Source organism: Chenopodium album, chromosome 6 (assembly GCF_948465745.1).
Source record: "Chenopodium album chromosome 6, dcCheAlbu1.1, whole genome shotgun sequence".
NCBI classification, from domain to species: domain Eukaryota; kingdom Viridiplantae; phylum Streptophyta; class Magnoliopsida; order Caryophyllales; family Amaranthaceae; genus Chenopodium; species Chenopodium album.
In genome coordinates, this window is record NC_137839.1 from 9,146,053 (window position 1) to 9,172,898 (window position 26,846).

The 26,846-nt window shown below is 34.8% G+C and overlaps 2 protein-coding genes across 2 annotated transcripts; one reads left to right on the forward strand and one right to left on the reverse strand.

The window, feature by feature from the left end:
• The first annotated feature begins 5,998 nt into the window (after positions 1 to 5,998).
• Positions 5,999 to 8,172, forward strand: LOC145634539 (uncharacterized). Its single transcript, XM_081685960.1, has 4 exons — positions 5,999 to 6,461; positions 6,566 to 7,022; positions 7,160 to 7,640; positions 7,831 to 8,172. Exons 1-3 carry the CDS (start codon positions 6,254 to 6,256, stop codon positions 7,629 to 7,631), a joined length of 1,137 nt encoding a protein of 378 aa, XP_081542086.1. The 5' UTR covers positions 5,999 to 6,253; the 3' UTR covers positions 7,632 to 7,640; positions 7,831 to 8,172.
• A 1,080-nt stretch (positions 8,173 to 9,252) lies between these two features.
• LOC145635818 (protein CTR9 homolog) lies at positions 9,253 to 26,448 on the reverse strand. The gene is made up of 24 exons (XM_081687180.1): positions 26,028 to 26,448; positions 25,535 to 25,601; positions 25,253 to 25,447; positions 24,944 to 25,044; positions 23,682 to 23,735; positions 23,488 to 23,604; positions 22,840 to 22,903; positions 22,534 to 22,748; positions 21,972 to 22,056; positions 19,771 to 19,871; positions 19,561 to 19,653; positions 19,100 to 19,168; positions 18,902 to 18,994; positions 18,560 to 18,826; positions 16,914 to 16,994; positions 16,170 to 16,328; positions 15,633 to 15,731; positions 15,307 to 15,408; positions 14,792 to 14,899; positions 14,474 to 14,698; positions 12,498 to 12,764; positions 12,347 to 12,418; positions 10,200 to 10,517; positions 9,253 to 9,934 (listed from the first exon to the last, which is right to left on the reverse strand). The coding sequence occupies exons 1-24, from the start codon at positions 26,166 to 26,168 to the stop codon at positions 9,755 to 9,757; spliced, it is 3,273 nt and encodes a 1,090-aa protein (XP_081543306.1). The 5' UTR covers positions 26,169 to 26,448; the 3' UTR covers positions 9,253 to 9,754.
• Between the last annotated feature and the right edge of the window lie 398 nt (positions 26,449 to 26,846).

Below are 26,846 nucleotides of genomic sequence, written 5' to 3' on the forward strand. Positions count from 1 at the left end.
GCTTTCTGATTAACATGTTATCATTAGGATTAACCCTAAACCTGTTTAATCTATGTTGGTTGAATATTAATGCACAAACAAATCTATTATTGGCGATCACTTGAATTATAATCAAAATTAACCCTAAACAAGGTTATTAATATCTTATTAAGCGTGATTACAAGTACCAATTCCCTTTAAACATGCATAAAAGGTGTGATCAAGCAATAACAATAAATATCAAGCAACATAATAATAATCATCATAACGATAATCAAAATAATAATTATAATCATAATCATAACAATAATCATCATAATAACAATCATATTAATCATAATAATAATCATGTTAATAATAATAATTATTATAGCAATAATAAAATTATAATCATAATCAAAATAATTATAAAAATAATCATAAATCATGTTAAAGCATAATAAAAATAGCAAGATCCTAGGCATGATACTAACAAGATTAATAACAAACCCTAGCATGTCACTAAGCAATAAAAATCAAATCTTTAACCCTAACATGATACTAACAATCATACTTTCAATCATACTTGATATTAAAATTACCCTAGACATGATACTAGGAATATCAAAATAACAATCTAAGCATGAACTCTATATCATAACATCAATAAAAACATTAAAGTACTTACTTTGATGCCTCGTACCTCTTTCTAATAACAAAATACACGCGTTAGTAACTTCAAGGAAAATAATAAACAAAACAATTAAATTAAATAATTGAAAGAGAGATTTGGGACCAAACCCTCAGAAATTAAATCTTTCACGTTTAGGGCGAAGGCAACTTCGAATATGGCTAGGTGTTTCTAGATCTAATGAATGCGGAATTTTGTATGTAAAAAGCGAGTTTAGAAAAAGAATAAGAGATGGTGAATGATTAAAGAGAGAATGAGAGAATTGATGAATGAAAACTGGTTGTTGATGAATGAAAACGGAGTTTTTAATACGTTATTTATAGAGAAAATCAGCCAAAAAAGATAAAATATCAAAACAGAGCATTGGCGCACCTAAAACAGAGCTGGCGCCAACGTTAGCTTATTGGCGTCAGGCGCCAACATTAGCGCCAGGCGCCAATGCTAGCGCCAGGCGCCAATGCTAGCGCCAGGCACCAATTCCTGGCGTTGGGCGCTAATCCTGTTTTTGACGCGTTTTCTAAAATCAGATAAATTTTGCCGTACATGAGGATAAAATCGTATCTTTTCCTCAAAAATGTTCTTTGATTTTAATTAAAACTCTGAAAAGTCAACAAAAGTCAATTTATCAATGCTAATTGAATTAGGAATGAAAAGAACCTTCTAGAAGAATCTAGAAGACTAAAACCATTCCTAATTGAATTAGGAATGATAAATCATATTAGGCCCTCCCCTAGATCATTGGGCTGCACATAAGGCTCAAACCGGGCCCAGTTCAGTAAATTGGCCATAACTTCCTCAATATTCATCGGAATTGGGCTTATAATATATCGTTGGAAAGGTCTTGTCAAGCCTCATCCAACTACACTACTATTGGATCCATATCATGGACCAACCAAACTGGATTGACTGTTTTCTTAAAATAAGTTTTCAAAAACAGAGAGAAGAGAAAAGAAATTAAAACTTTCCGCAACACTAAACTTTCCACACTTTCGCTTCATTCGATTATGGTTCGATGTGAAAGATACTCATCACTGGGTTTGGTTTTGGGGAGACACAAATGGGTGTCTACACCTGTCAAAGTGATTGATGTACTTTAAAACAGAGAATAAATTAGATTTAGGAATGCTAGTGGAACTAATCAAAGACCTGTCTCACCCCCGCCCATAGGGGAGAGGGGGGAGTTGGGGTTGGATTGATCAAAATTCACATCTCTAAGTGGATTACGTACCAAATGAGTTGATGTAATACTTTTTAGTCAGATCATATATTCTTACATTTAAGGTCTAGAGAAACACTATAAATATGAATTAGAGATGACAAATGATAAAGATAAGATCTTGTTATTTTGAGCATAGGCGGATCTAGGGGGTCCTACCCGGGCCTTGCCCCCCCCTGCCCAGATTTTGATACATATAAATAAGAAATCTTGTGTAAAATCAATTAATGTTATGTGCACCTAGAAATAGGTGCACCTAAAAATAGGTGCACCATATCTATACTTTTGAACATTTAGTAAAAAAATTTGAACATTTTACAAAAAAATGAACATTTAGTAAAAAAAAAATATGAACACGTCATAAAAACTTAACATAAACATGCAATTTTTATGTTCATATTTTTTTAAAGAAATGTTCATTTTGTATACAATAAATGTTCATTTGACATTATAAAAGTATTGAATTATTATGAGTCAGACAAATTTATAATTCAAAATTTGCGATTGTTCGGATTTTTATACTAAATGTTCAAAATTTGTTTGTTCATATTTTTTTTACTAAATATTCAAAAGTATTTGTGTGGTGCATTGCGATTGTTCAGATTTTTTTATTAAATAATCAAAACTTGCAATGTTCAAATTTTGTTACTAAATGTTCAAAATTCACAATTGTTCGGATTTTTTTTATTAAATGTTCAAAAGTATAAGCGTGATGCATAGGGATGAAAATTCTAAATGGATACCCGCAAATCCGATCCACCTGAAATAAATAGATGGATGAAAATCCGCATTAAATGGATGAAGGGCGGGTGATGGATGAAGCGGGTGACGGATCGGGTCGGATTCGGGTGGGGCTCCGTTTCATCCGTCACCCGATCCGTCATCCGTTTATCACCCGATCCGCAGTCCATCCGTATATATATATAAAAAAATTCCCAATTTTCTTATATACTAGTATACTACACTATGTATGTACTGTATATTTCTAGTGGGTGATTAATTCGGGTGGATGCGGGTGGAGCTCCATCCGACCCGAATCCGATCCGTTGCCATTCCTAGTGATGCATTGCGATTGTTTAGATTTTTTAACTAAATGTTTAAAATTTGCGATATTCAAATATTTTTACTACATGTTCAAAATTTGCAATTGTTCAGATTTTTTTATTAAATGTTCAAAAATATAGGCATGTTGCACCTATTTCTAGGTGGACCATGGTGCATCTTAAAATTTGCGGTGTAAAATATATAAGTTTTGTAGTTGGTTTAGGGCCTGTTCACATTTACTTAATTTCAGTTCAGTTCAGCTTCAATCAGTTCAGTTTAGTTCAGCTCCAATCAGTTCAGTTTTGTTCAGCTCAGCTCCTAATTTCCTTCTCTCATAAATTATTCATTTCAGCTCAATTCAGTTTAGCTCAGCTCCAACCAGTTCAGTTCAGTAAATGTGAATAGACCCTTAGTTGGTTAGTTACTTGATGTATAGATATGGAAGGTCAAGGGTTCAATTCCCCTTGTTTGCACATTAATTGAAATACTTTATAACTTCGGCCCGGTCTATAAATAAATTTTGGATCCGCCCTTGATTTTGAGTGGAACTAGACTAGTTTGAAAAGAAATAAAATGAATTATTATTATTATTATTATTATTATTATTATTATTATTATTATTATTATTAAGTTTAAAAGAATCGGGCCTAACTGTTTAAGAGAGCATATTAAAAAAATAAAATTATAAAACATGTGCCAATAGATTTTGTTATCAGAAATCTTACAAGAAAAATTATAAGCTGGTAGTTGTGATCTAAGGATAGATAGTAGGATGGTGGGGTGAAGCAAAGAGAATGAGAAATTGAGGCAGCTTGTAATTTATGTTATTCTGCAAATTCATATTCATCAGTTAATTTAATAACAGTAGTAAAATTATTCAGTAAGTGGTCCAAAAAGCTTTAAAGAGCAGGAGGTGAAACTCATGTGAAAAAAGCTAGTACTCGTACAAGATTGTCAAGGTAAATTTATAGAAAGATACATTTGGCAATAAGATGTGAATATTCATTTATCACTCCATTTATTTTTATGATTATGAGACCAATTTCTGTAATATCATGAATATGACAGTACATTGGAATGATTTTTCTTTTTTTATCCCCACATAATTATTAGGAAAGTTTTGGTGCAATTACAAAGTAATGTAACAAATGATTTAAGAGAATTGTACATAGATGAAAAGGCTTCAATGCACTTGCTTTTTGCAATTTACGCTTTCAACTAAAAAACAAATATACATATACTCACTCACATTACTTGCTATAATTATTACATCTACTCTATGAAGAATCACTATTAGATTATTTATGTACTTCTCTACCCCACTAAATTATACCGGAATACTTTATACTCCAAAATAAATGGAGTGCATTATAAGGAGTACTTATAATTTTATTGTTGATTCTTATAATCTTGTCAAATAATCATGTGATAATTCCTTAGATTTTTGAGAAAAGGCTTTATATGTTTGACACAAAGTATTTGTTAGTTTGTTACACTACTTGTAGGTTCCTTTACTCTACAAGATTCAAATCCAAGGGTGATCATTTCTCAAACACTTTAGAATCGTTAGGGACATATCATATGGACTTATGGAGTATGAAATATATATTTTTATTTTCTAAGGTTTTTAAAGATACCTCGTTTTATTATCTATTATTATTATATTTTAAATTAGGTAAATTAAGAATTACATTAGGTTAGGAACCATCCTCACTAGAGTCAAGCCAGACTCATCTGGAGAATGCATTGGAGATAAGTAGATTACTTAGAATTACTACAGCAATTTTTTGTTTTTGTTTTTTTTTTCTAAAACAATTACTACAACAATTGATAGATGCTCATCTTTCTCCCCCCCCCCCCCCCCAAAAAAAAAAAAAAAAAAAAAAAAACCACATTTGCAATTAACTTTGCTGCTTGGTTAGCTTCTCACAATAAATGTGACAAATATCTAATGCTAAATTTTGGAGAGTATGAAGATATCTCTAATATTATTTGCAATCTTCCGTAGTTGACTGCAAAAACATTATCAATTTTGATACGAGTGTTGCAAAACCTCGTTTTATATTGTGGTGGACTTGGAGCATAATAAGATTGGAGGCCTAAATTGTAGTTGGTGATGGTCAACACTTCTGCTTTAGAATTGCAAAAGATGAACCGCAACATTTCATGATTTTGTCAACTAAACAACTCTATCTTAGGGTTTGTTCTCTTACGTTGAAATTCAGTTCAGTTCAGCTCAACTCAATTCAGTTCAGCTCCGCTCCTAATTTCCTTCTCTTATAAAATATTTATTTCAGTTCACTTCAGTTCAGTTCAGCTGAGTTCAGTCAATGAGAACAGACCCTATTCCCTAATTTATCGAGTATAAAGTCAAATGCGGCTATGCCCCTCAGTATATTTCACATGTTTATCAAATAGATAGACTTATATTTTCTCTAGTTTATGTGAAGCAGAACACTTAGCTATATCGCCTATATGCCAATATACTCAATAGTTTATGGTACAAAATTCACGAGATTGAAGTTGAGCTAGTCTCTACTAAGGTTAAACTTTCCAAATAAAAAATGTTCCAAGATAGGACAGAGAGAAATTAACAGTTAGTGAAAGATGTAAAAACAAAGAATTAGCTGTCTAAATCTGAGCACATAAACCAACAAATCTTTTACTAACACCTTACACCTCTCATCTTTCTTTCATTAGTTTTTGTTTTATGGGATTCTGTAAAAGATTGGCAGAGACAAATAGCTGCACACATGCAGCAGTTTTAGCCATAACATTTCAGCATCCCTGAAACCTAACGGCAACAGCACTTACACCAGCATCTGCTGCTTCAGACTTTCAGAGTTGCAGTCATTATTTCTGCAGTAGACTTCTGCATTTCACAGCATACCCCCCTTCTCTTCTAGAGAGAGAAACCAAAATCTTAGAGAGAGAAACAAAACCCAAAAAAAAATTTAATTTTTTTTTACAAAAAATGAGGTGGGTTACAGTTACAGTAACAGTAGCAGCAGTATAGCAGCAGAACCTCTGCTCATCTGAACCATTAGTTTTATCCATGTACAGAAGATTCTGCCAAACACTCCCCTTCTTTCTCTCTCTACTTTCTCTCTCTAAGTGGTCCCTTAAAATAAATATTTCCTCCCCCTCCTCTTAAATCTTCCCACTTCACTTCAATTCACACTACTTCCACTCTTCTTTCTCTATCTCATTCTCTTCAAAAGAAGCCATCTTTTTTTCTTTTTTTCACTTCCCCTGTTTTTGCTTGCTCTGTTCTTACAATTTCCCCTGTTTTTTTGCTCAAAAAATCACAAAGTTCTCTTACTTTCTGTGTTAATTTTACCACAATGAGTACTGCAACTGCAACAGCAGCAGGAGGAGGAAGAACAAAGTTCCCATTTACAGCAACACAATGGCAAGAACTTGAACACCAAGCTCTAATCTACAAATACATGGCTGCTGGAATCCCTATTCCCTCTGATCTCCTCTTTACTGTTAAGCGCAGCCTCGATTCATCTATTTCATCTAAGCTATTCCCTTATCAACCTTCCCCTTGTAAGTTTGTTTTTTTTGTTCATTTCGAGACATCGAACACTTTGTATTTTTAATGCTTTGTCGTTCATTTTGATCATGAAATAATGTAATCGATGTTTTGGCAGTGGGATGGAATCCGTATCAAATGGGGTACGGTAAAAAAATCGACCCAGAACCCGGAAGATGCAGAAGAACAGATGGTAAAAAATGGAGATGTTCAAAAGAAGCATACCCAGATTCAAAGTACTGTGAAAGGCACATGCATAGAGGCAAGAACCGTTCAAGAAAGCCTGTGGAATCATCACCTTTGACTACTGCAAATTCAAATTCTTCAAATAATAATCATAATCATAGTCATAATAATAATAATATTAGTATTAGTAGTAATAATAATAATAATTGTTCAACTACAAATTCATCACTGACAGTTGCATCAGCAGCAGCATCTTTGACCAATCAATCACTTCTCAGTAAAAACCCTTGTTCTGTTTCTTCTGCTTCTCTGTTTTCTCTCCCTTCTCCTGATTCCTCTTGTAATTCTCTTTACCCTCCTTTCAAAAACAGTCACAAGGACTATAACAGGTTTGTCTTTGTTTCCCTCTTTTTACTTCCCTTCTCAATTTAGTTGTCACATTACGGGTTTATAATAAATTACACTATTAGCGTGACTATTTATCGCTAACTGTCATTATATGGGATTTGGGTGTTATGTTATGTAGGGAAAGGTATTACCAAGGGTTAAAAGAGGAAGTGGGGGAACATGCATTTTTCACAGAAAGTTCAGGATCAAGTATGAGAGGATTCTCAGGATCATCAATGGAAGAAACATGGCAACTAGGTAACTTAGATCATCATTCAAAGCAAAGTGGTGGGTATCCCAATTACTTGCAGCAGCTTAACAATGGTAGTGCTGCCGCCGCGGCGAAGCAGCAACAAGAGAAGCAATGCTACATTTGGGGTAGAGATTTTAACTGTGATTTATCAATGAAAGTTGAAGATGAAAGAGAGAATTTTCATGAAAAAACAACCCATCATTTCTTTGATGAATGGCCTATAAAAGGTGGTGGAGGAAGAGGAGGAAGAGATAATTCATGGCTTGATTCTTCATCAACTACTCAGCTTTCAATTTCCATCCCTAATTCTTCATCTCATCATCATGACTTTTTCCTCACAAATTCTAGGGAAACTTGATTATAATTGGTAATTGTGTTTTACATTCTTAAATTTTTCATAATAAGAGTATATAATACTATGCTTTTTAGTTCTAATTTTTTTTGCCCTTTTTTGGAGGGGTTGTTTGGTGTTGGCTTTTAATGTGACAAATATTTGTTTGTCATATTATGTCCTTTCTTTTTTCTAGTAAATAATTATTTTTATTTAATTTTTGCAGATGGAGTTGAGAATTTCAAGAGCTGGGTGTGAGTGGGACTCTGAATCAAAGGTCACCAGAAAAAGAGAGCTGTTACTGAAATTTGGTGGGTGGGTGTCAGTCAGTCTGCTGTTAATTTTTTTTTTAACTTTTTCATTTTATTTTATTTTATTTTAAATTTTTTTTTTTGAACTTTTTTGTATTTCTGTTTCTATCTCTGTAGTCTGTAAGTTGTGGAGTGATAGGACTTGGTACTGGACTGTGGAAGAGACAATGTATTTTCATTGGAGTTTTTCTGAAAAGTGTGACTGACTCAAATTATGTGCCTATTTAATCTTTTATGATATTATCATTGTGTTAATATATATATATTTTTTTTTTCTGGTATACACTATCATAATTTCTGAAGGAAAAGAACCCATGTTTTTTTTTTCCTATGGCCTTTTCTTGATTCTATTCTATTCCTTTCTTTCCTGTCAATTGTGAAATGACTCTGCACGGAACACTTATTTTAGTATTTAGCCTTCTTAAAATATCTCTGAAATAAGTGTTCTGGTCATTTGTCGCTATTGAATTATAGATACGAGTACTGTTTATGTGTATGAGATTGATCAATACTCCATAGTTTATACTACGCTTTTGGAGAAATAAGCTTGTTGAGGATATTTTTAGGTTTTAGGAGGTGTTAGTTTCCCTCTGCTTGAAAGGCAGATGACAGCTTGACCCTTTTGGCAGGTTCTGAAGTTGGTTTTTCAGTTTTCAGAGCTTTTGTTGTTTGCTTTAAGACTTCTACTTGTTTGATTATATTAAGGTTGGGTCCCACAGATATGCCAGTTTTGGCTTTTCCCTTGTGATAAACCTTCATGTTATTCAGAACTTAAGAAAAGATTAATTAAACTGCCATTAAAATCTTAGACAGATAGTGTAATAAATTTAACTTGTGGAATCCAATTGCTATTAATAGAGTAGTAACTGAATAAGACAGGCAACTAGATAGCTGATAGCTACATTTATGACCCTTATTTTTAAGGGTGAGTTTTTTGTAGTTTGGTAAGCTAATCTAATTGGAATCCAAGGTAGACAAATACTCCATTTCAATTGCATTACATCTCTTGGCTCTATTTTTTTTTTAATAGCTGGTCTTAATTTTGGAGTATGGCAATACACAGGCTACACTATTACTTGAATACTCGTATGATTCGGGAATATATACCATTTGAATCCCCCAACTGAGGATGGTAATAGGAAGATCTCTTATCCTTTCCCCTCGCTTCTAACTTTCAAGTGTTTAACCCACAAATATTGGACCCAAAAACCGTAAAGGTTGGGATCTTCTCAATCTCAATATGTATTAAGGTGATTAACTGTTGAAACTGAACTGTGTACAAGACAAATACAAGGCACTATAAGCACTTTTAATCAGACAAAATTCTTCAAGAAAAATAAAACGAATTAAGGGTGTCACTAGGTCTACTATTATTATGTGAGCTCGGGAACATACACAAGAATAACAATAAATTCTACCTAACTTAGTACAGTATATTCGTATAATATTCAGCAGAAGGAAAAATAATTACTGTACATAAAAACTGGGGCAGCTTGATACAGGAAAAAAAAAAAAAAAAAAGGCACAGGCCCTTTATAAAAACTAATGTACAGAAAAAGATGGGGAATCATAATTCATAACCTAAACAACTCTAATCTATGAGTAAAAACCTAAGTTAAACTTTTATACTACAAGTTCTTAATGGCACGTGCATCCTCTGGGAAAATTGATATTGAACAACTTCCAAACACCAAAGTGCAACTACATTCCAGGTCAGGACCTTCAGGCTTCAGCCCTTGCTGCCTGTAGTTGCACTCGAGGCCTCGAGGGCCAAATCTCCATCTAGCCTAGGGAAAACTTAGCACACTTTTGTTACCTTTTAGGAAGCTTGCGCTCACATCAATCTATATCATCATCAGCCTCAACATTTGTTTCGTTTTCATCATCTCTTACGGTTCCAGTCTCATGCTGCTGTGTGTTTTCTCCTAATGGACTGGAATCTTCATGCCTATATACAGGTTCATCCTCGTCGGATTCAGCCCAAGCCTGCCTCCGCCGACTCGCAGTTGTAGGTGCACCCTTTATCAAGTGGAGATGGAGCCATTTCAGCAAAACAAAGTAATCTCACTACTTTTGTGCACATAGTATAAGAGCAAAATTTCAATTTATACTAGCATATTTTATGTTTGGAGATGTTGGAGGTAATCTTCAGCATTCTATCAAATTGATCATGCATAAGCATCACCGAAGGAAAAGAATATTTTATGTAGTATGAGAAATAAAAGATATACTTAACACAAGAAATACTAATACATAAAAGATAATCAATAAAAGATATACTTACCATATCGTCCTCTACATCTGAATCTTCAAGCCCAACTGCAGCAAGAGGATCTTGAGCCATATCTTCCTCATCATCATAAACCGTATCGAGCTGATTAGTGGGTTCCTCATAATCGTTGTGGTGTTCATCCATATCTTCTTGAAATTCCATTCTGTCAGCTTCAACTTCCTCAGTCTCATAATGCGATTTCTCACTCTTGTCCCTCCTCTTCTTCTTTCCTCCTTTCCTCCTCTTCTTCTCACTATGCTCACCCTCCTCATCTTCACTTTGAGCTCTTTCCTTTCGTTTGGATGGTTGACTGCTACTTTTCAATTGCTCCTGAAAGATCCAAGTTTTCAGTTTTCATAGAAAAAAGACCCACAAGTTGTAAGCTATAACATCTTAAGAAAAATACCATTGTGTTTTCCCCTTTTTTAAAAATTTAAATAAAGCCCCAAAGTGCAAGCTAATTTTGATTATCAAAGCTGAAAGGCAGTCTGTAAGTCAGTAAAGACATCTAAAAAAAGATAGAGAAAATACTCAGTCCACACTAATCTACCAATCACCCATGGCACACAATGAACAGGCTCAATAGCAATCCTCACCTATGAACATAGCTTCTCTAAGACACGCTAAATAAGGACCTATCAAAATAAATTACATGACTAGAGTGGCCATCTTCTGACTAACTTAACCATTCTTCAATAATGGTTATGGTGAATATTTGAGCTCAGAATCTCAGATACCAACAGACTAAATCCAACGAAGATGAAAATGACCTGTGTTCAATACTCTTTGTCAAGTGTTACGCATCCAGAGATGATACAATGATACAATATTGAATAAGGTGATAAAAAATCATTATGATAAATGTCCTATCGTCCTTTGTCAATAACTACTCAATACACCCAAAAGAGATTGATACTTAAATATACAGAGACAAATAATACCATCATATCAGCTTATTAAACGATAAATTCCCTCTGCAGTATTAACATCACATATGAGCTTATGTATCCCATAGATTTATGTTATGTTTGGATAAGAAATTAGAAGGGAAATGGAAGGGAGGGAAATAGGAGGAAGGGGAAGGAAGGGAAAGTGGAGGAAATGATGAGCTCCATTTTCCCTCCAAATCTCTCCAATTTAGAAGGGATGGTCTTTATTAAAGAAGAAGGGAAAATGGATCTCTCCCTCCTCCTCCTCCCCTTCCCTCCCCCAACATATTATCCAAACAAGGAACTTTGTCTCCCTCCCTTTCCCTTCCCTTTCTTTCCTTCCATTTTTTGTTATCCAAACATAGCCTTACTCAAATTGCTGAAATGAAACTAGCAGCAGATAGCAATTCATTCCCTGAAATCATGTTAATATACTTAAATTATAACGGGTATTGCCCAAAGCTCAAATTGAGTATGGCGAAGGGATAATGGGTATACTTCAATTAAACTCACATTGCCAAAATCATGTTAAAATACTTTATTGTAAGAAAAATGGGACAGTTGAACACTTGAACTACAGAATACTAAATCTAAACAGGAGTTTTAGCAGTGACAACTTTGATTGCTACATATTAATCAGACATTCCAATTCCCAAGTTACCATTCATATATGAATGGATGCTTTCTGCACACCCTAATTTATCATATTAAACAGTGGCAACCTTATTTTCATTCTAAGAGCGTTAAGATTTGGAAAGCAGTTTCTTAAGGGTAAGCTTTGGATTGATTATCACTGGGACTCATCATTTACCACAACCAACTAATGAGATATTTGTTTTATGTACGTTGCAAGAGTGCAAAATTATTCCACTCAGAGTTGAATAGTATCAGTACATATTATAACACATCAAATGTAAGCAGGTTGAAATCCAACAAGTTCAATGGAAAATTAGAGAACTACATGTCTAGAATCACTGAAAGAAGAAGACTAAGATGGGAAAAGGAATGCAAGTGTGCAAACATACAAATGCATACATTTAAAAGAGATTAAAGACCATCTGGGTTGAATAGACAAAACTTGCAAGAGCTACTACAAAATATTAAAATGAAAATTGAGACAAAGGCACACATTATACTTCCACTACATGGCAAGCCAACAGCAGCAACAAGCCAGAAACTACCAAGATAAACAGTATGTTTTATTTAAAGTTCTTAGTTGATGATACTTGCCTTGACACGTTCAAATCGCTGTTCCATTTCCTTCACTCGCTTCAGCTCTTCCTCTTGCTTTCTCTTTTCCATCTGTTTCAGAAAATATCAGTGTATTGTAAACAGCATGACATAATTCGTCTCTAATGAACAGTGAATTACGAAATCTAACCTGAAGTCTCTGCTGTTCTTCAGCTTTACGACGAGCTTCCTCAGCTAATGTGACCTGACGAGCGAGCTCCAGCCTCTGCCGGCTCTGCTGCTCCTCGAGTTCAGCAGCTTCTCTATAAACTTTTGCAACTTCCAACAAGTGCTTGCAGTAGCTAACATGTGTCTCAATCTTTTTTTCATCAATCCCGTGAATATTCTGATTAAAAGCCACAGCGAGCTGTCCAAACACGCTAATAGCAATCTCCAGCTCTGAAACCGTTGTGCGCATCTATAACAAGCCATTAAAAAAAGGCATCAAAAAAGTTTTTTTTTAAAAAAGGTTTAATAAATAAATGAATGACACTAAAACCCATTTACACATCAAGGCGAGGTAAAAATTAGAACCAGAAATTAAAATAGAAATCTAATAGCATAAATTTTGGGGCCAAAAAAATCAGAGCTAGGAGGCTAGCAGGAAGACAGTTGATTGTGCAATCACGGATTACAATTAAGTTCAGGAGAAAACTAATGCTTCCTCTGTTCTTTGACAATTAGAAAAACTAGACTATTGCACTATTCATACACCAATTTTTTAAAAACTAAGACATGTAAATTACCCTCAAATCATTTTGGGGCTAAGGCATTGTCGTTGTTGTAAGACATGAATTATATTTTATTACGTAAATTATTAATAGACAACTTCCATTTTTTTTTTTTAAGAACAAAAAATATTAATAGTCAAAGTTGTGCATTGGCAAACATAAAAGTCGAATTGTTGCACTATTTAAATGATGGAAGAAGTTTAACATATTGAGAGAATCAGCTAATTCAAACAGAAAGTGTTAACCAAATAAATTTCTTCCCACACCTTCATCAGAACTATCAATGTATTTAAATTTGACATTATCCTTTACTAATTGGTGTAGCTATATTCCTTTATCGACTCTCTCTCTCTCTCTTTCTCTCTCCTACTCTTTTATCTGATTGTAGCCACTATACCTTGACCCTTCCACTGTCTGGGTATCATCCCCCCCCCCCCCCCTCTTTTTTTTCTTTTGACAGAAATACAAATAGTATGGATAGAAGGTATGTAGAGAATTATTCTTGCAAAGGACTAGCAGAGTTCACTCAGGAAAATGTCTTGGATGAAATAGGAATTCAAATATTTGAAATTATTGGATGCCGAAGCTTGAAAGCGAAGCAATAATAGGAAAATTGGCTACCAGCGAACTTAATTAATGATATTGACAGCCTTAGATATTAGCTTTGGCAAAGCCTAGAGATTCAAATCATAGAAAAGAAGGCTGGAGGGAGAAACTACACCAGTGATTAAAGTTTATCTGCTGCCAAGTCCATTGTTAAAATTGGTAACTTAGCTGGATACTGGCTTTAGATTGTGATAATGGGTGGCTAAAGAATCCAAGGGAGCAGAGAAATAAACGAGTTACCTGCACCAGCGTTGTGCTTGGATACACTGTAATGGTAGCAACTAGCAACGTATTAGACACAGAAAGCGGAAAGCTGTCAGCCAGCTACACTGTATATTTTTCTAGCAGACAGATTTTGAAGATTATCACAAGTAAACTCAGGACTCAGGTGACCCACAGTGTCAGATTTTGGTGCAGAAATGCAATCACCTATATAAAAGCAATTGGTAGGTATAAAGTAAGCCATGAACTTTCTAAGGGTAGCCCGGGTTAGCCCAAAAAATGTTTAGGAGGCCCCAGAATTAGTAATTATTTTGATCAATGATTCACCCCACAAAGAGCACTAAATGAAAGCAAGACTTGCTACACATGTACAGTGCAAAAGTAAACACAGGCCCCAACATAGAAACCTACTTGGTAGCTCACATTCTCTTTCATCCAATTCCAAAATGGCCTTTACACAGTCGATAATATATAGCCTTTCCATACTTAAAAGATGCTTCACATTTCCAAAAAACCAAGATATTTAAAGATTTCACATAAAAGCAAATGAGTAGGTATGGTAAATCACCTCATCGGCAGACCTCTTTTCTTTATTCAACAAGGATGCTGAAAACTTCTGCATCACAACACCAAGATTGAATCTAAGTGTATAATTCGAAGGTGACAAACGAATGGCTCTGAGTAGCGTCCTCTTGCTTTCTTGCCACTGTTCAGCTTCATAATGAGTCCGGGCGAGATATAGAAAAAGTTGACTCTCTGTGTTGTAGTAAAACTTCCGCAAGCAATTCTGATACTGCAAAATAGGCAACACAACAATGATGTTACCTCGGTTTAGGAACTAAATAACAAATTGAGCACATGACAAGGAAAAAGAGTGGGCAAGCACCATCTTTACAGCCAATGTATAATTTCCCTGAGCAAAGTACACATGTGCCAAATTTATCCACACATCTGGCATTTGAGAGAAAATTGTTCCACTTCCAGCTTCTTGGACCTGAAGCAGATGTATAAATAAGTTTAGACACTCTAAGGTAATTTTCCATTTACACAATGATGGAATTCAGTAGATTTTAGGTGACCCCACCTCCCCCCCCCCCCCCCCCCCCAAAAAAAAAAAAAAAAAAAATCCTCTCATTGATGTGGTGGAAACTGATGGTGTTCATTGTTCAGTAAAAGTAAGTGGCGACTAGTGTCAAGGAGAAACCACTAGAGCTGACATGGTGGGACAAAATATACAATTCTGCAGTAACATACTCTGACTGGGGAAGGGTTTTAATCGAGTAAGAGAATTCACACAATGAAAACGGAGGATCTGAAGCATAAATTTAAAATAGAAAACAGATGTCTAAACTCAGAAAAAGCACACAATTCTTCTAAAGGAAAAATTCATGCAAAACTTGCCTGTGTGAATATTTCTTTGGAAACATCAAATTGTCCCTTTTCTGCGAGAATCATTCCCAGCCCATTGGCAGCATAAAGATTGGAGGTGCACTTCTTTAAGACCTAGTCACACAATAGACAAAGAAATTTCAAAATTAATTGTCAGCAATTAAAATTTGACAGAAAGGGCATAGGTCAACATCAAAGGTAACCAACCCACCCCCCAGCCTAAATATATATGAATACTGAAGGAGAAAGGTGGTACAACCGCACAATCTGTTATCAAGTGTTATAAATATAATCTATTCTAGTAATGACAAGAAAATGATATCTTCAGAAAAAATTACATTTGAGTACATATCCTTTGCTTTCTCCAGATGAACGGGAATGTGCTTGACTTGTTTCTTCAACTCACTTACAAGTGCAGCAAAGTAGTTCCAGTTTCCCTAATAAGAGCAAAAGAAAACAAAATGTAAACAATAAACAGATGCGTAAATAAAATAAGAAGTTTACAGTAAATACTATTATTAAACTGAAAAGATCTTTTATAAGAACAATGACAAGGTTGCAATCTAGCAATGATACAGAAAGAGATGACTGTTAATACTTGATATGGTTAGTAAACAACAGCTAGGGGAGAATTGGGAGAGATCATGATGTACACATTCTCCCCAATGACAAACTATAAGGACTGCTTCTAAAAGACCCACAAAAGTGCAATTTTGAAGCGAAAATATAGTACACAATGAAATCACAAATGAAGCTTTAAACAGTAGCAGGCTTAACGTTATTTTATATCTAACAATTTATTTATTTTAGAAAAAGCCAGAACAAGAGTTAGCTATACTAGAGTAATTATGTTTGGAGTAAAGTCTGATTCTCACCAGACAGACAGAAGCGTAAAAATCCTTCCCATCAGCAGCCTCACTAGCAGCACGGAAAGTCTCCTTAGCCTTAACCCATTCATCATTCTTCAGCTCCAAGCATCCCAGAATAGCAAGAGCACCAGGACACTTATCATTCACCTTAAGTGCTTCACCAACCTGAAAAATTAAAGATTCTCACCATCAAAAAGACATAAAAGCAACATAAGAAACCAAGGACTTGTTTGTAATATTTTCCTTTTTTTTTTGCTGTCAGATTCTGTTTTTTACAAAATGAAATTATGAAACACATAATTATGGAAACCACAAAAAGCATTTTCCAGTATTTTTTGTCCGGTTTTCAAAATAACCATGATTATTATAGGTATGAGCACATGAATAACTGGAAAATGCTTTTAAAATAACTTCTAATTTATTGAAAAAAGTATATAAAAATAAAATAAAAACAAACTGACAGTGATACTGAATGGGCCCTAAGATACTAAGTCATTGTGAAACCCTAATATATTACATAAACAAGCTAGTACATCCAAAGGTATTCTTTTGCAATGTCAGCCTTCAGAATTTGGGGTTCCAGATCATTAAGTATCACAAGTTTCCATAGAATGATAAGAAGTGGTTTAGGAATGATTTGAAAAGATATTGTTTCCTAAACATTAGCCCTTTAGGCCACCAGAATAAAGGATTCATGTAAGTGAGCTCTTTGAGGAATAAAATATGCTAATATCATACGTATGGACTTACCAATTCAATGCTCAATTGAATGTTGCTTCGAGCCTTAGCTATGGCAGCAAGCCTTAGAAGAGCATCTACATACTCTGGATACTGCAAAATAAATTAGAAACAATTAAGGCTAGAAAATCATACAGAACTCAGTGGAAGAATATTAAATTTCATTCCTTCCAAGGGGGAGGGAGAGTAGAAGAGTTGAGTAGTTAGAACTGGGCACCTGTGTAAACAAGAAGCAATTAAGTCCATATCCTGGAGAACTAGTAATGAAAAGACATCTAAAGCCATTAAGAAGGTATGATTCAGCATCAACAATTATCCATATGTTATTAACAAGGCCCCAGTCTGGTAGGGTTAAAGGGGCAAAACAATAAGGCTGTACCTTCACGTAAAATGCAATCACAATCTGCTAGTTATAAAATCAAGCATGGATAGTTTAACACACCATTTTGATTCATAACAACCTCCATAACTACATTGGAAACAGATTCTCTATGTAAAATATTCTCTAGAAGCTATTCATAGCTCATACACCATTCAAAGTAAACCTTTGTAAATAAGAATGCTATGGTAATGACACTTTCGTTTTTAAGCAGTCGAGAAAACCAAGGCCTCCTTAACTATTTCAACGTTTAACAGAATCGATATTGGCTCAAATGCCCCCCCCCCCCCCCCCCCAAGTGACAGATTCTCTTGAACAATGATGGCATCGTCATTTCACATATTGGCTCTATAGAATATTCTTAAATAACAGGTTGCCCTTATACTTCACAGTTCACAGAAATAATTTTTATGCCCTTGAAGAGATCTTTGCTAGTAGTAATTAATGTGGGCTATCACTGGTGCCAGAAATAGAAGCTATTATTACTTAATGTGGGCTATCACTGGTGCCAGAAATATTCAAGGGCAACCAGTTCAAGAGTATTCATTAATTACAGAAATAGTATTATTTATGAATACTCGTAAACTGGTGCCAGAAATAGAAGCAATCACTTTTACTTCAATGTGGGCTGACAACCTCAGTGTGTTCACAATTGATTGAGATTCCCACTTTTTCAATGAACATATATCTTAGCTTCTCACATAAAAATCTTTCTTGCACATTAAATACAAATACATAACATAGACTTTTCAAAGGGACTAAAAACCTAAGTCCTCCAAGATACAGCCCCTCCAATCCCATATTGTATGAATAACTATATAATATAAAAATGTAAAATATGCTATAGATGTGAAAAATTCAATAAGGGGTACTGGGGTATTAGCATACTTTATTAAAGCACACGGAATATCTCATTTGCTCCACTACATCCATAAGCAATTTCGCTAATATTCCTAACAAGAGAAATTACAATTAACAGGCCATCCTCTACTTTTCAAATTTTCAAAAAAATCTTATGACACCATTCACTGCATTCAGAAAGGAAAAACTCCTAGAAAACTTTGTTAAAACTTTACTCAGTTATTGAATAGGAAACAGGGACTTTTAAATTTTAATATATGCCTTATGATCAATAGATTTTCACAACCAATTTAGCCCAACATGAGATGAGACCTAATATTGCTTATTGAAAAGTATTGAGTGCACTTTCATCAATGGGGAATCATATTTAGCATATCAATAAAAAGATGAAATTATTTTAGCCATATTCTAATTTTACCTTGTATAAAATCAAGCGATACAGCAAAATCGCGCTTAGAGTTTTATGTGACTCCTCGAGTAATCGGGCCAGGTTAAAGATTGTTGAAACTTTGCTCCATGGTAGTTCCACACTACTTCCTTCTTCCTCAAGACGATGGAAAATTTGCACATCCTTGTACTGAACCAAAGCTGTGAATGCATCCACAACATAATTGTTTTCTTTCCCATTTATCAGTGAAAGCCATACACCACTACCTAAAGCATCCTTGAAAGTTTGCTCTGCAAGCTAAAATAATACCAAGAATTTACTATGCTATCTTGAAAAAGCCAATAGTTAAACAACCTTCAAAAATAAACAAACCTCGAATTCTCCCCTCTCAAAGTGAAGAACCCCAATGTTGTTAAGAAGATCTATTGGTACATCTTCACCAACTTTCCTTAGCAGAAGGCGCGCCTATCAAGAAGCATGAAATTGTGAATACTGAATACAATAAGTGGAGTCAAGGTAAGAGAACTAAAAAAGACAAAATACAGTATCTGATAGTAGACAAGCCCTCACATTTCTGTAAGCTTCTAGAGCAGCACCAGTATCAGATGTAATCAAAATTTCACCCAGATCTAAAAATGCCTGCGTATAAGTTGCATTATATATTATTCCAAACACCAAAACTATAATAAGACAATTATTATATGGCAATCCATGCAGCCAAAAACTGCATATAAATCAATTTTTTTTAAAAAAAAAAATCACTTTAAAAACCCACCATTATTAGACATCCCAAGTTTTAGCCAAAACAAATTAAAGTTATAATTACGCAATACATTCCCTCCTGCTTTCTAGGTTCTACTTTTTTCTTCAAAAGGTGTCACTTTAAGTTTCCTAACTTATATAACAGTTTTTTTTTTTCTTCATTAAACAACCATCTTATTATTTTGCATGGTATTTTTTTACAAATGATCCCAACTTAATATATACATGGAAATTGGAGCAAACACTTGGAGAAGTAGAGAATATATCACCTGAGCATCACGTGGATCAATTCTAGTAACCTTCCTTAAAACCTCTAAAGCTTTGTCTGTCTGGTGAAGTATAGCATAAATGTGTCCAAGCGACTAAAAATAAACGAAACAGAAAAGGCAATAAAAATAATCAGCAAACAAATTGAAACGTCATTCCTGAGTCTATAAAGCCTGAATGCAAGAAGGAAAATTCCAGTATTAGCAGCCAACCTTCAGAGTTTCGCAGTTCTCAGGATAGACCTCCAAAACCTTTTCAAAGTTGGCAAGAGAACTTCTGTAGTCTCCTAATTTGAGCTGTACTTGGCCCAGACCTGCAGAAGGCCTTGACTTTAGCCCAGGTCTTAAGTATGAGGTAAAAAGATAGGTAGCAAACAAATCATGTGATGTAGCCAGTTTAAAAGGCAAAAAAGGGTCAGGGTGTAGTACTGTAGTGTATATTTTACAAAACCCCCCAAAAAGTGTCTTACACTTATCTCTGTACCTGTAGTGATGTAGCAATATAATCAAGCTTTAACATTGCAGACACAGTCAAATTAGTCCAATGCCTTACCCTAGAATCTAAATTAAGCACAAATAGACATGTATCCTACACAAATATCTTTAAAGTTTCCCAGGGTTGAGAGAAAGTTCTGCTACTTTGGAACAGAAAGAAGTTGCATCAAGATATACGGGTGAGAATTACAAGGCAACAAACAGACGCATTTCTAGGAATTAAGACTGTTTCACACAGAATGACAGGTCCTAAACCAATCTTATCGTAAATGTAATTAATATCGGTGAGTGTCACCAAAATAATAGTAATCCCTTTGTTCCTTTGAGTTCTTTGTCTTCTTCCCATTTCCTTTAGATACGTTTGACAATGCACATTTTCAACAGTTAATATCTGTATTTACATGTTAGTAAAAGTTTGATATTCTAAAATGTAATGGACTGATTTCAGATTTGTATATATGGATTATAAGATGAAAGCTTGGAATTATGATTAATAATGGCAGAATTTGATACAAAAAGTGATAGGTTAATAGCTTAAGGCTATTACTCTCTTGATAGCTTTAGGTTATCACCTAGTAATTTGAGGTTACTACTCTCAACATTTTTCCTCACAATTCACATGACATCCTATAGCATATACTATCCCCTATAGCATATACTAAGGCCAAGGACTACTAACCCTAAAGTATTAAAAAACAGACTTCCCAAATTGCCCCTTCTAAGATTAATCTATTACATAAAAGTACTTAATAAGATGAATTAACCAAGACCCCATTGACTGTTATTTTCTTGGAAAGGATTTAGAAGGTTCTCTTAAGCTGTAAATTGTGTCTAGATTCTAAATGGGAAGAACTTCTAAGAACAGAGGGAGTACCAAAGGAGCATTTATAGGGAGAAGAGACAGATCAGCACCCAATGTTTAGAAACTTAATAGGTTAGAGGGCAGTATCTGGAAAATAATATATCAAGTTCAGACTCACGAGTATAAAGAAACACAGAAAGAGAAAAGTCAGACAACCCAAAGCAAAACCCAAGCTACAAAGAACAACAAAATATATACATAAACAACCGACATTCAACATGAAACATAAAATCTCAAGTAACAAGAACCTGAGCTAGACAGACTGATAGACAAGGCTGCATAATTATTTGCAAAACTTCATAAGGTCAATTCTTTTAAATTCCATAATACATTACAATCTTACAACCTATACAGTCCATTAACAGTGGTCAAACTGAGTTTTCTCCATTAGAATGAATCAAAATATTAGAAACAGCATACTAAAAAGAATTAAAGAACCAAGCAGCAGCAGAACAATAAGAAAACCTAAAGATCTCATATGAAGCTCCTATTATCTGACTGAAAACCCAATTGTCAAAAATGCGTTGATTTTTAAAGTTAGTAGTCTGTATATACTAGTGTGGGAATTAGAGACAGTAGGATGAGTCACTATAACCTTAATTTTGGCGCCAACTGGTTTTAGTGATCCATGAGAGCAAAAAATATCAGATTTTTCATTTTCTAAGGTTGTTTGCATGGAAATAAAACCCTGAAGTTTCAGCCCTAATATCATATATTCATGTTTAATACCTCCTTCGTTTCTTTTTACTTACAACTCACCTCGCAGGCACGCAATTTGAGGAAGATATTAGCTACAGTAAATGGACAAATTAATCAAAATAAATAGAACCGCAATACCCTAGCCCTTTTCTCGTATTGGTGCAATTTTCTAAAAACAATTTGTTTGTTAACCCTCCTTAAATTGCGTGCCCAAATGGTGAGTTGTAAATAAAAAGAACCGGAGGAAGTATATAGCTAGCTTTAATCATAGGAAACACCAAAAGATGGATTTGCTAAGAACTAAACCAAACCCTTTCTCTTAACACAAAGTCAATTGAAACAACTTCATTGGACATACCATAATATGGTAACACGAATTCCTGAGGCTTGCTGCTTTCCTTAACAGAGGCCATGTAGTAACGACCTGCTTTTTCATAATCTCCCTGCAGGAAAGATACACCAACATATTACACAGATAGAGGAGATCAATCTTCATAGTTCAAAACCACCCATAACCAGTTACAAGGTAAGAGGAAGAGGAAGAAATCAGAAATCTAACACACTGATACTATCTAAAACATTATAGCAAGCCAACAAGATAATTAGGCTATCAAAATACAAAAAACTTGTAGCAGGAGAAGCATGATCAGTTACAATTTTACATTACAATTCAGAATGACCTGGTAGGCTGGTATAGCAGATAAAAGGGAAGTAGAATCTGTAGAACTAGGGTTTAGAAATAATGAAAGCAGGAAAAAAACGGATGAGTGGCACAAAAACAAAACTGAACAGCTGGATAGAATTAATATAAGGGAAAAAGGGTTCACTCTAGATCTTTTTCTCCTTAGTCAATTGTATACTTTACACAATAGGAAGTTCCACATTTATTTACATTAAAATAATAAAGAACATTCTCAGACCTTGCTGTGATAAGATCGAGCCAAGTTGTAGTATGAATGAGCTTTAGTTGGTCCGTGATTTGTAACAGCCAACGCAGTTTCTGTCAGCTGCTCAACTAAAAAATGTTGACCAGTGAAAAAGAAGTGATTCGCCAGATAATTCAAAGACAATGCATTGTAGGGATATATCTCAAATGCAAGCAGCATTTTTTCCATCCCTTTTCTAATCCCAGCAGCTGTCAATTTTTCACCAAAGAGGAAACTTCAGTTAAATAGAGATTAAGCTCAGAGCACAACCACCATCCAGAAAATTCACAGGTCACTAACCATCATTTGCATGCAAATCCATAACCCCAAGAGCCACAAGAGCTTCAACATTTTCTGGATCTAACTGCAAATCAAAAACCAACTTAATTATATCAAGAATCTCATATCCTAAAGTAATCATGATCAATGGTAATAATAATCCAGGAAATCAAGCAACTCCCCCCTCCCCCCCCCCCCCCCCCAACCCCTTCAAAAAAAAATATAAAGAAAATATGGGAAAGGATGAATAAGCCTTTTAACTTTACTAAAAACATAAACAAGCTATAGATACACGTAGAATCCCTTGAGATCAATGGAAAAACATATGTTCTTTAGTGTTAGGCCATAATCACAGTTAAATTGCTTTAACTTGGCTACTAGTGCCAGACATGAGTTAAAGTCCAAAAATTAACTGTTATGAAAATTCTAATCTTTTAGGACTGAAACAAAGTTCTAAGTATCCATACCAACATTGAAGCATCGTAGCAGGTAGGGTTAAAACATAACGTATGTGTATCGTGTATATAGAATCCCATGATATTCATCTACACCAAATTCATGTGTTTATGTCTGTGGCCAACTGTGCCCTCAAGTGTGCCTAAACATACATAAATCCTGGTCTTATCCCCAAATGTCAAAAGAAACAGCAAATAAAAGAAGTTTTCTTACCTGCAATACACGCTCAAAAGCTTGACGGGCCCTTTCAAAGTGACCTAACTTGTAACGACATAAACCTATGCCTAATCTGACAGCTCCAGGACAATCAGGATACACTCTCAAGGCTCTCTAACAAAGATTGATAAATTAAATTAGTAACTCCTTCAAAGGAATCCCACAGGTAGCATAAGCCAGGCTAAACTGACCTTGTACAATTCCAAGGATTCAGAATAACGTCCACGATTAAACTGGACAGATGCCTGCAATTACATAGATCATTAATACATGAAGAGAAAGATACACATACAGAGCATGCTTGAAACAATCAAATTGAAATAATGAACTGGACAAAAAACAAAACATATGCTAAGCTAACAGGACTGCGTTCGCCCCACTTCAGGTTTGTGATTAACAAGAAGAAAATAAGGGCGGAGTGGAGGGCGTAGAATTGCAATGTCACAACTCTCAAGCCTAATGGACATAATCATGCTAAACAAACTTGAAAGAGACAGCCTGAATTCAAATATAACAAGGTCAGTTTTTCAAAGCTGAATCCCAAGTTCAGTTACCACTGAGTTCAGGATAGCATGCATAATATTGTTGAGAGACAAACTTTTCTAAGCTGCTGCATATGACATAGTAACAAGGCGAATTCCCTGTCTTTAATTCTTCAAATTAAGAAATTAAATTAATTCTCCAAAATTCTCATTTTCTTATCTTACCAACATTTCCTCTGTCCCCAAATTGACTTCCCACTTTTCTTTTTGGAATGTAACCAATAAAGTTCCTCATTTCCTTTTTAAAGTTGAAAACTCTCTCTCATGATTCACATAAATCCTTTTGTTTTCTCTCTCAACATCAATGCTTCAGTGCCTCTTCCTACTTTTCCATCATTATCCATCATCAATTTTCCCTTTGACTTTGGACAATATTATTTAATCTCTAAGCGTAAGCCACTAAAAATGGAAAGCTAAATATAGGACACGAGGAGTATGGTTAAAAGGCCAATAATCAAATACGAGATGTATTGGTCAAGTCTAATTAGTTTTCCAGCAAGCTAACTAATATATCTTGACTTAGGGACCCTTACATATCAATTGAATGGCAAATAAACCAAAAAATAAAAAAAATAATTAAAAATTAAAAAAAGCAGACAAAGGACGATACAGATGAATGACCCATACAACAATTACGGCACATCAACCACAACATGTAACACAACACCATAATAAAGTATGTGCCACTAAATAATTTACCACAATGGTTACAAGTTTACAACAGCAGCAACTTAAAACCATGATACAAATAAACTGCAGGAATGAACTGTAAGAAACATAAAAGAACTTGCACATAACAAAGGGAGAATTACAGAATGAGCCACCAGAAAGCTAATATCCAGCTTCCTTATCTCAAATTCTTAAGTAATAAATGTCCCTTCTTCATTAACCAAGATAGAGAGCATAGATACCTGTCCAAGAAGAGCGGGAACATTATCGGGATCACCATCAAGTACAATCTTGAATGTATTAAATGCTTGCTCTACATCACCCTTAGCTAGTAAAAGCTGGCCTGCGGCAGCAAAGATGATAAAAAGTTTACCATTAAGTCCTTATCCGGAGTATTGATAGTATCAAATCGCCAGAGAATATGATTGCAATAAAGGATGAGAGCATGAGATACCAACCAACCACATTGCTCACAGGAAAACTGTTGCATACAACTATACATCCTTCTTGACAAGTCATTCAATTGAAAAGTACTAGTGCTTAGCGCTTACCTTTGCCAACCCAAGTAGACGATTCATGCATGTCAATTCTTGACGCTCTATTGTAGTATTGCGTTGCTTTAGCAAAATGGTTATCCTTCTCCTTAAGACCCGTCTCGATTTTTCCAATATAGCTATAATAAGCGCCCAGCGCATTAAGAATGGCAATCCTTTCATATCTCACATCAGCATAGTATTCATTGATTTCTGAAAATTACATAAAACAGATTAAGCCTCAAACTCTATAGTAGAGAAAGCCAACTAATAACAAAGCACAACTTCTTCGGAAATTACCTGGGCTTGAACCTTCTTCTAAAATCTGACAAAATTGTTCAATCTTCCCTTGCTTAAAGTACTCCCTCTACAAAACACCACCACATTCCCAACCACAATAAATCATAAACTTAACAGAAAGCAGAATTTGTACTTAAATTAACATAATCACTCCCATTTTAAGCGGAATTAACAAGGGACCCCGGAATCAATTCGAGCCGATTTTCAGCAACAATGCCGAAGTGCATGAACTAGGCCACAGCTAAATCCTACACAACTAAACATAACAATAACAACAACAATAATAAACCTTTCCATTGATTTTTTCAAGTAGAAACCGGAAAATCTCAAAAAGTTCTCGTTTTTAAGTTGAATTACATAATCTTTTTACAATTTAACAACCCTAACAAGCAGAAACCATGAATTTAACCTAAATCAACAATTCCAGTAATTCAAATTCAATAAACGCCCTAATTTATTGAAAATCGAACAGAAGCGAAGAGAGAAAGCGAACCGCGATGACGAGCCAGAGGTCGAGGGGAGCTTGTTCGGCCTTAAGAATATCAAGAATGTCAGTGGCATCACGAGGCAATTGATCGAGAGAAACTCTAACTTCTTCCTCAGAATTCTGAACTGGAATGTATACGCACGCCATTGATGAATTGGCTGATTGATTTTCCCCTTTCAAAACCCTAGTTCATCAAATTTTTCTGGAAATTTTCCAGAATCAGCAGAGAAGAAAGAGCAGGAGAACTGTGCTTAATAGTGGTGAACTGGTGATTTGATTTTGTATGTGCAATTAAAGGTTGTAGTCTTCACCGCCAAGAGAGGTAGTAATTTTATTTAGATTCACTGCGTTTGCCACTACAACTGTATAGCTTGTACGATTTGATTTTACGATTTGATTTTATTTTTATTTTTTTTGAAAAAAAGTCCTAAAGGACGTTAAATTTCATTAATAACAGTCATACGACATCTACAATTGACAATTAACGATAATGAAAACGAATTTAACAAAATCAAACAAGAATTAATCGGGGAAGGGCTAAGAATCCAAATACATAAATATAACAATTCGGCACATTCTCGGTTCGTTGTCTCATACAACTTTTTGAGTGGATCCGCTGCCGCTTCGCAATTTTGTGAGAAAGTAAATTCTTTTGTTGATTCCGTAACCCGAATTCGAGCCATAATCAATAGTAGCCCCGCACAACCAGAGACCAAATTAAGCGCAAATAAAACCTTGTCTTTCGAAGGAGTGCGAAAAACCTTGTCTTTCGAAGGAGATCGAAAAAACCTTGTCTTTCGAAGGAGATAAACCCTTTCTTTCGAG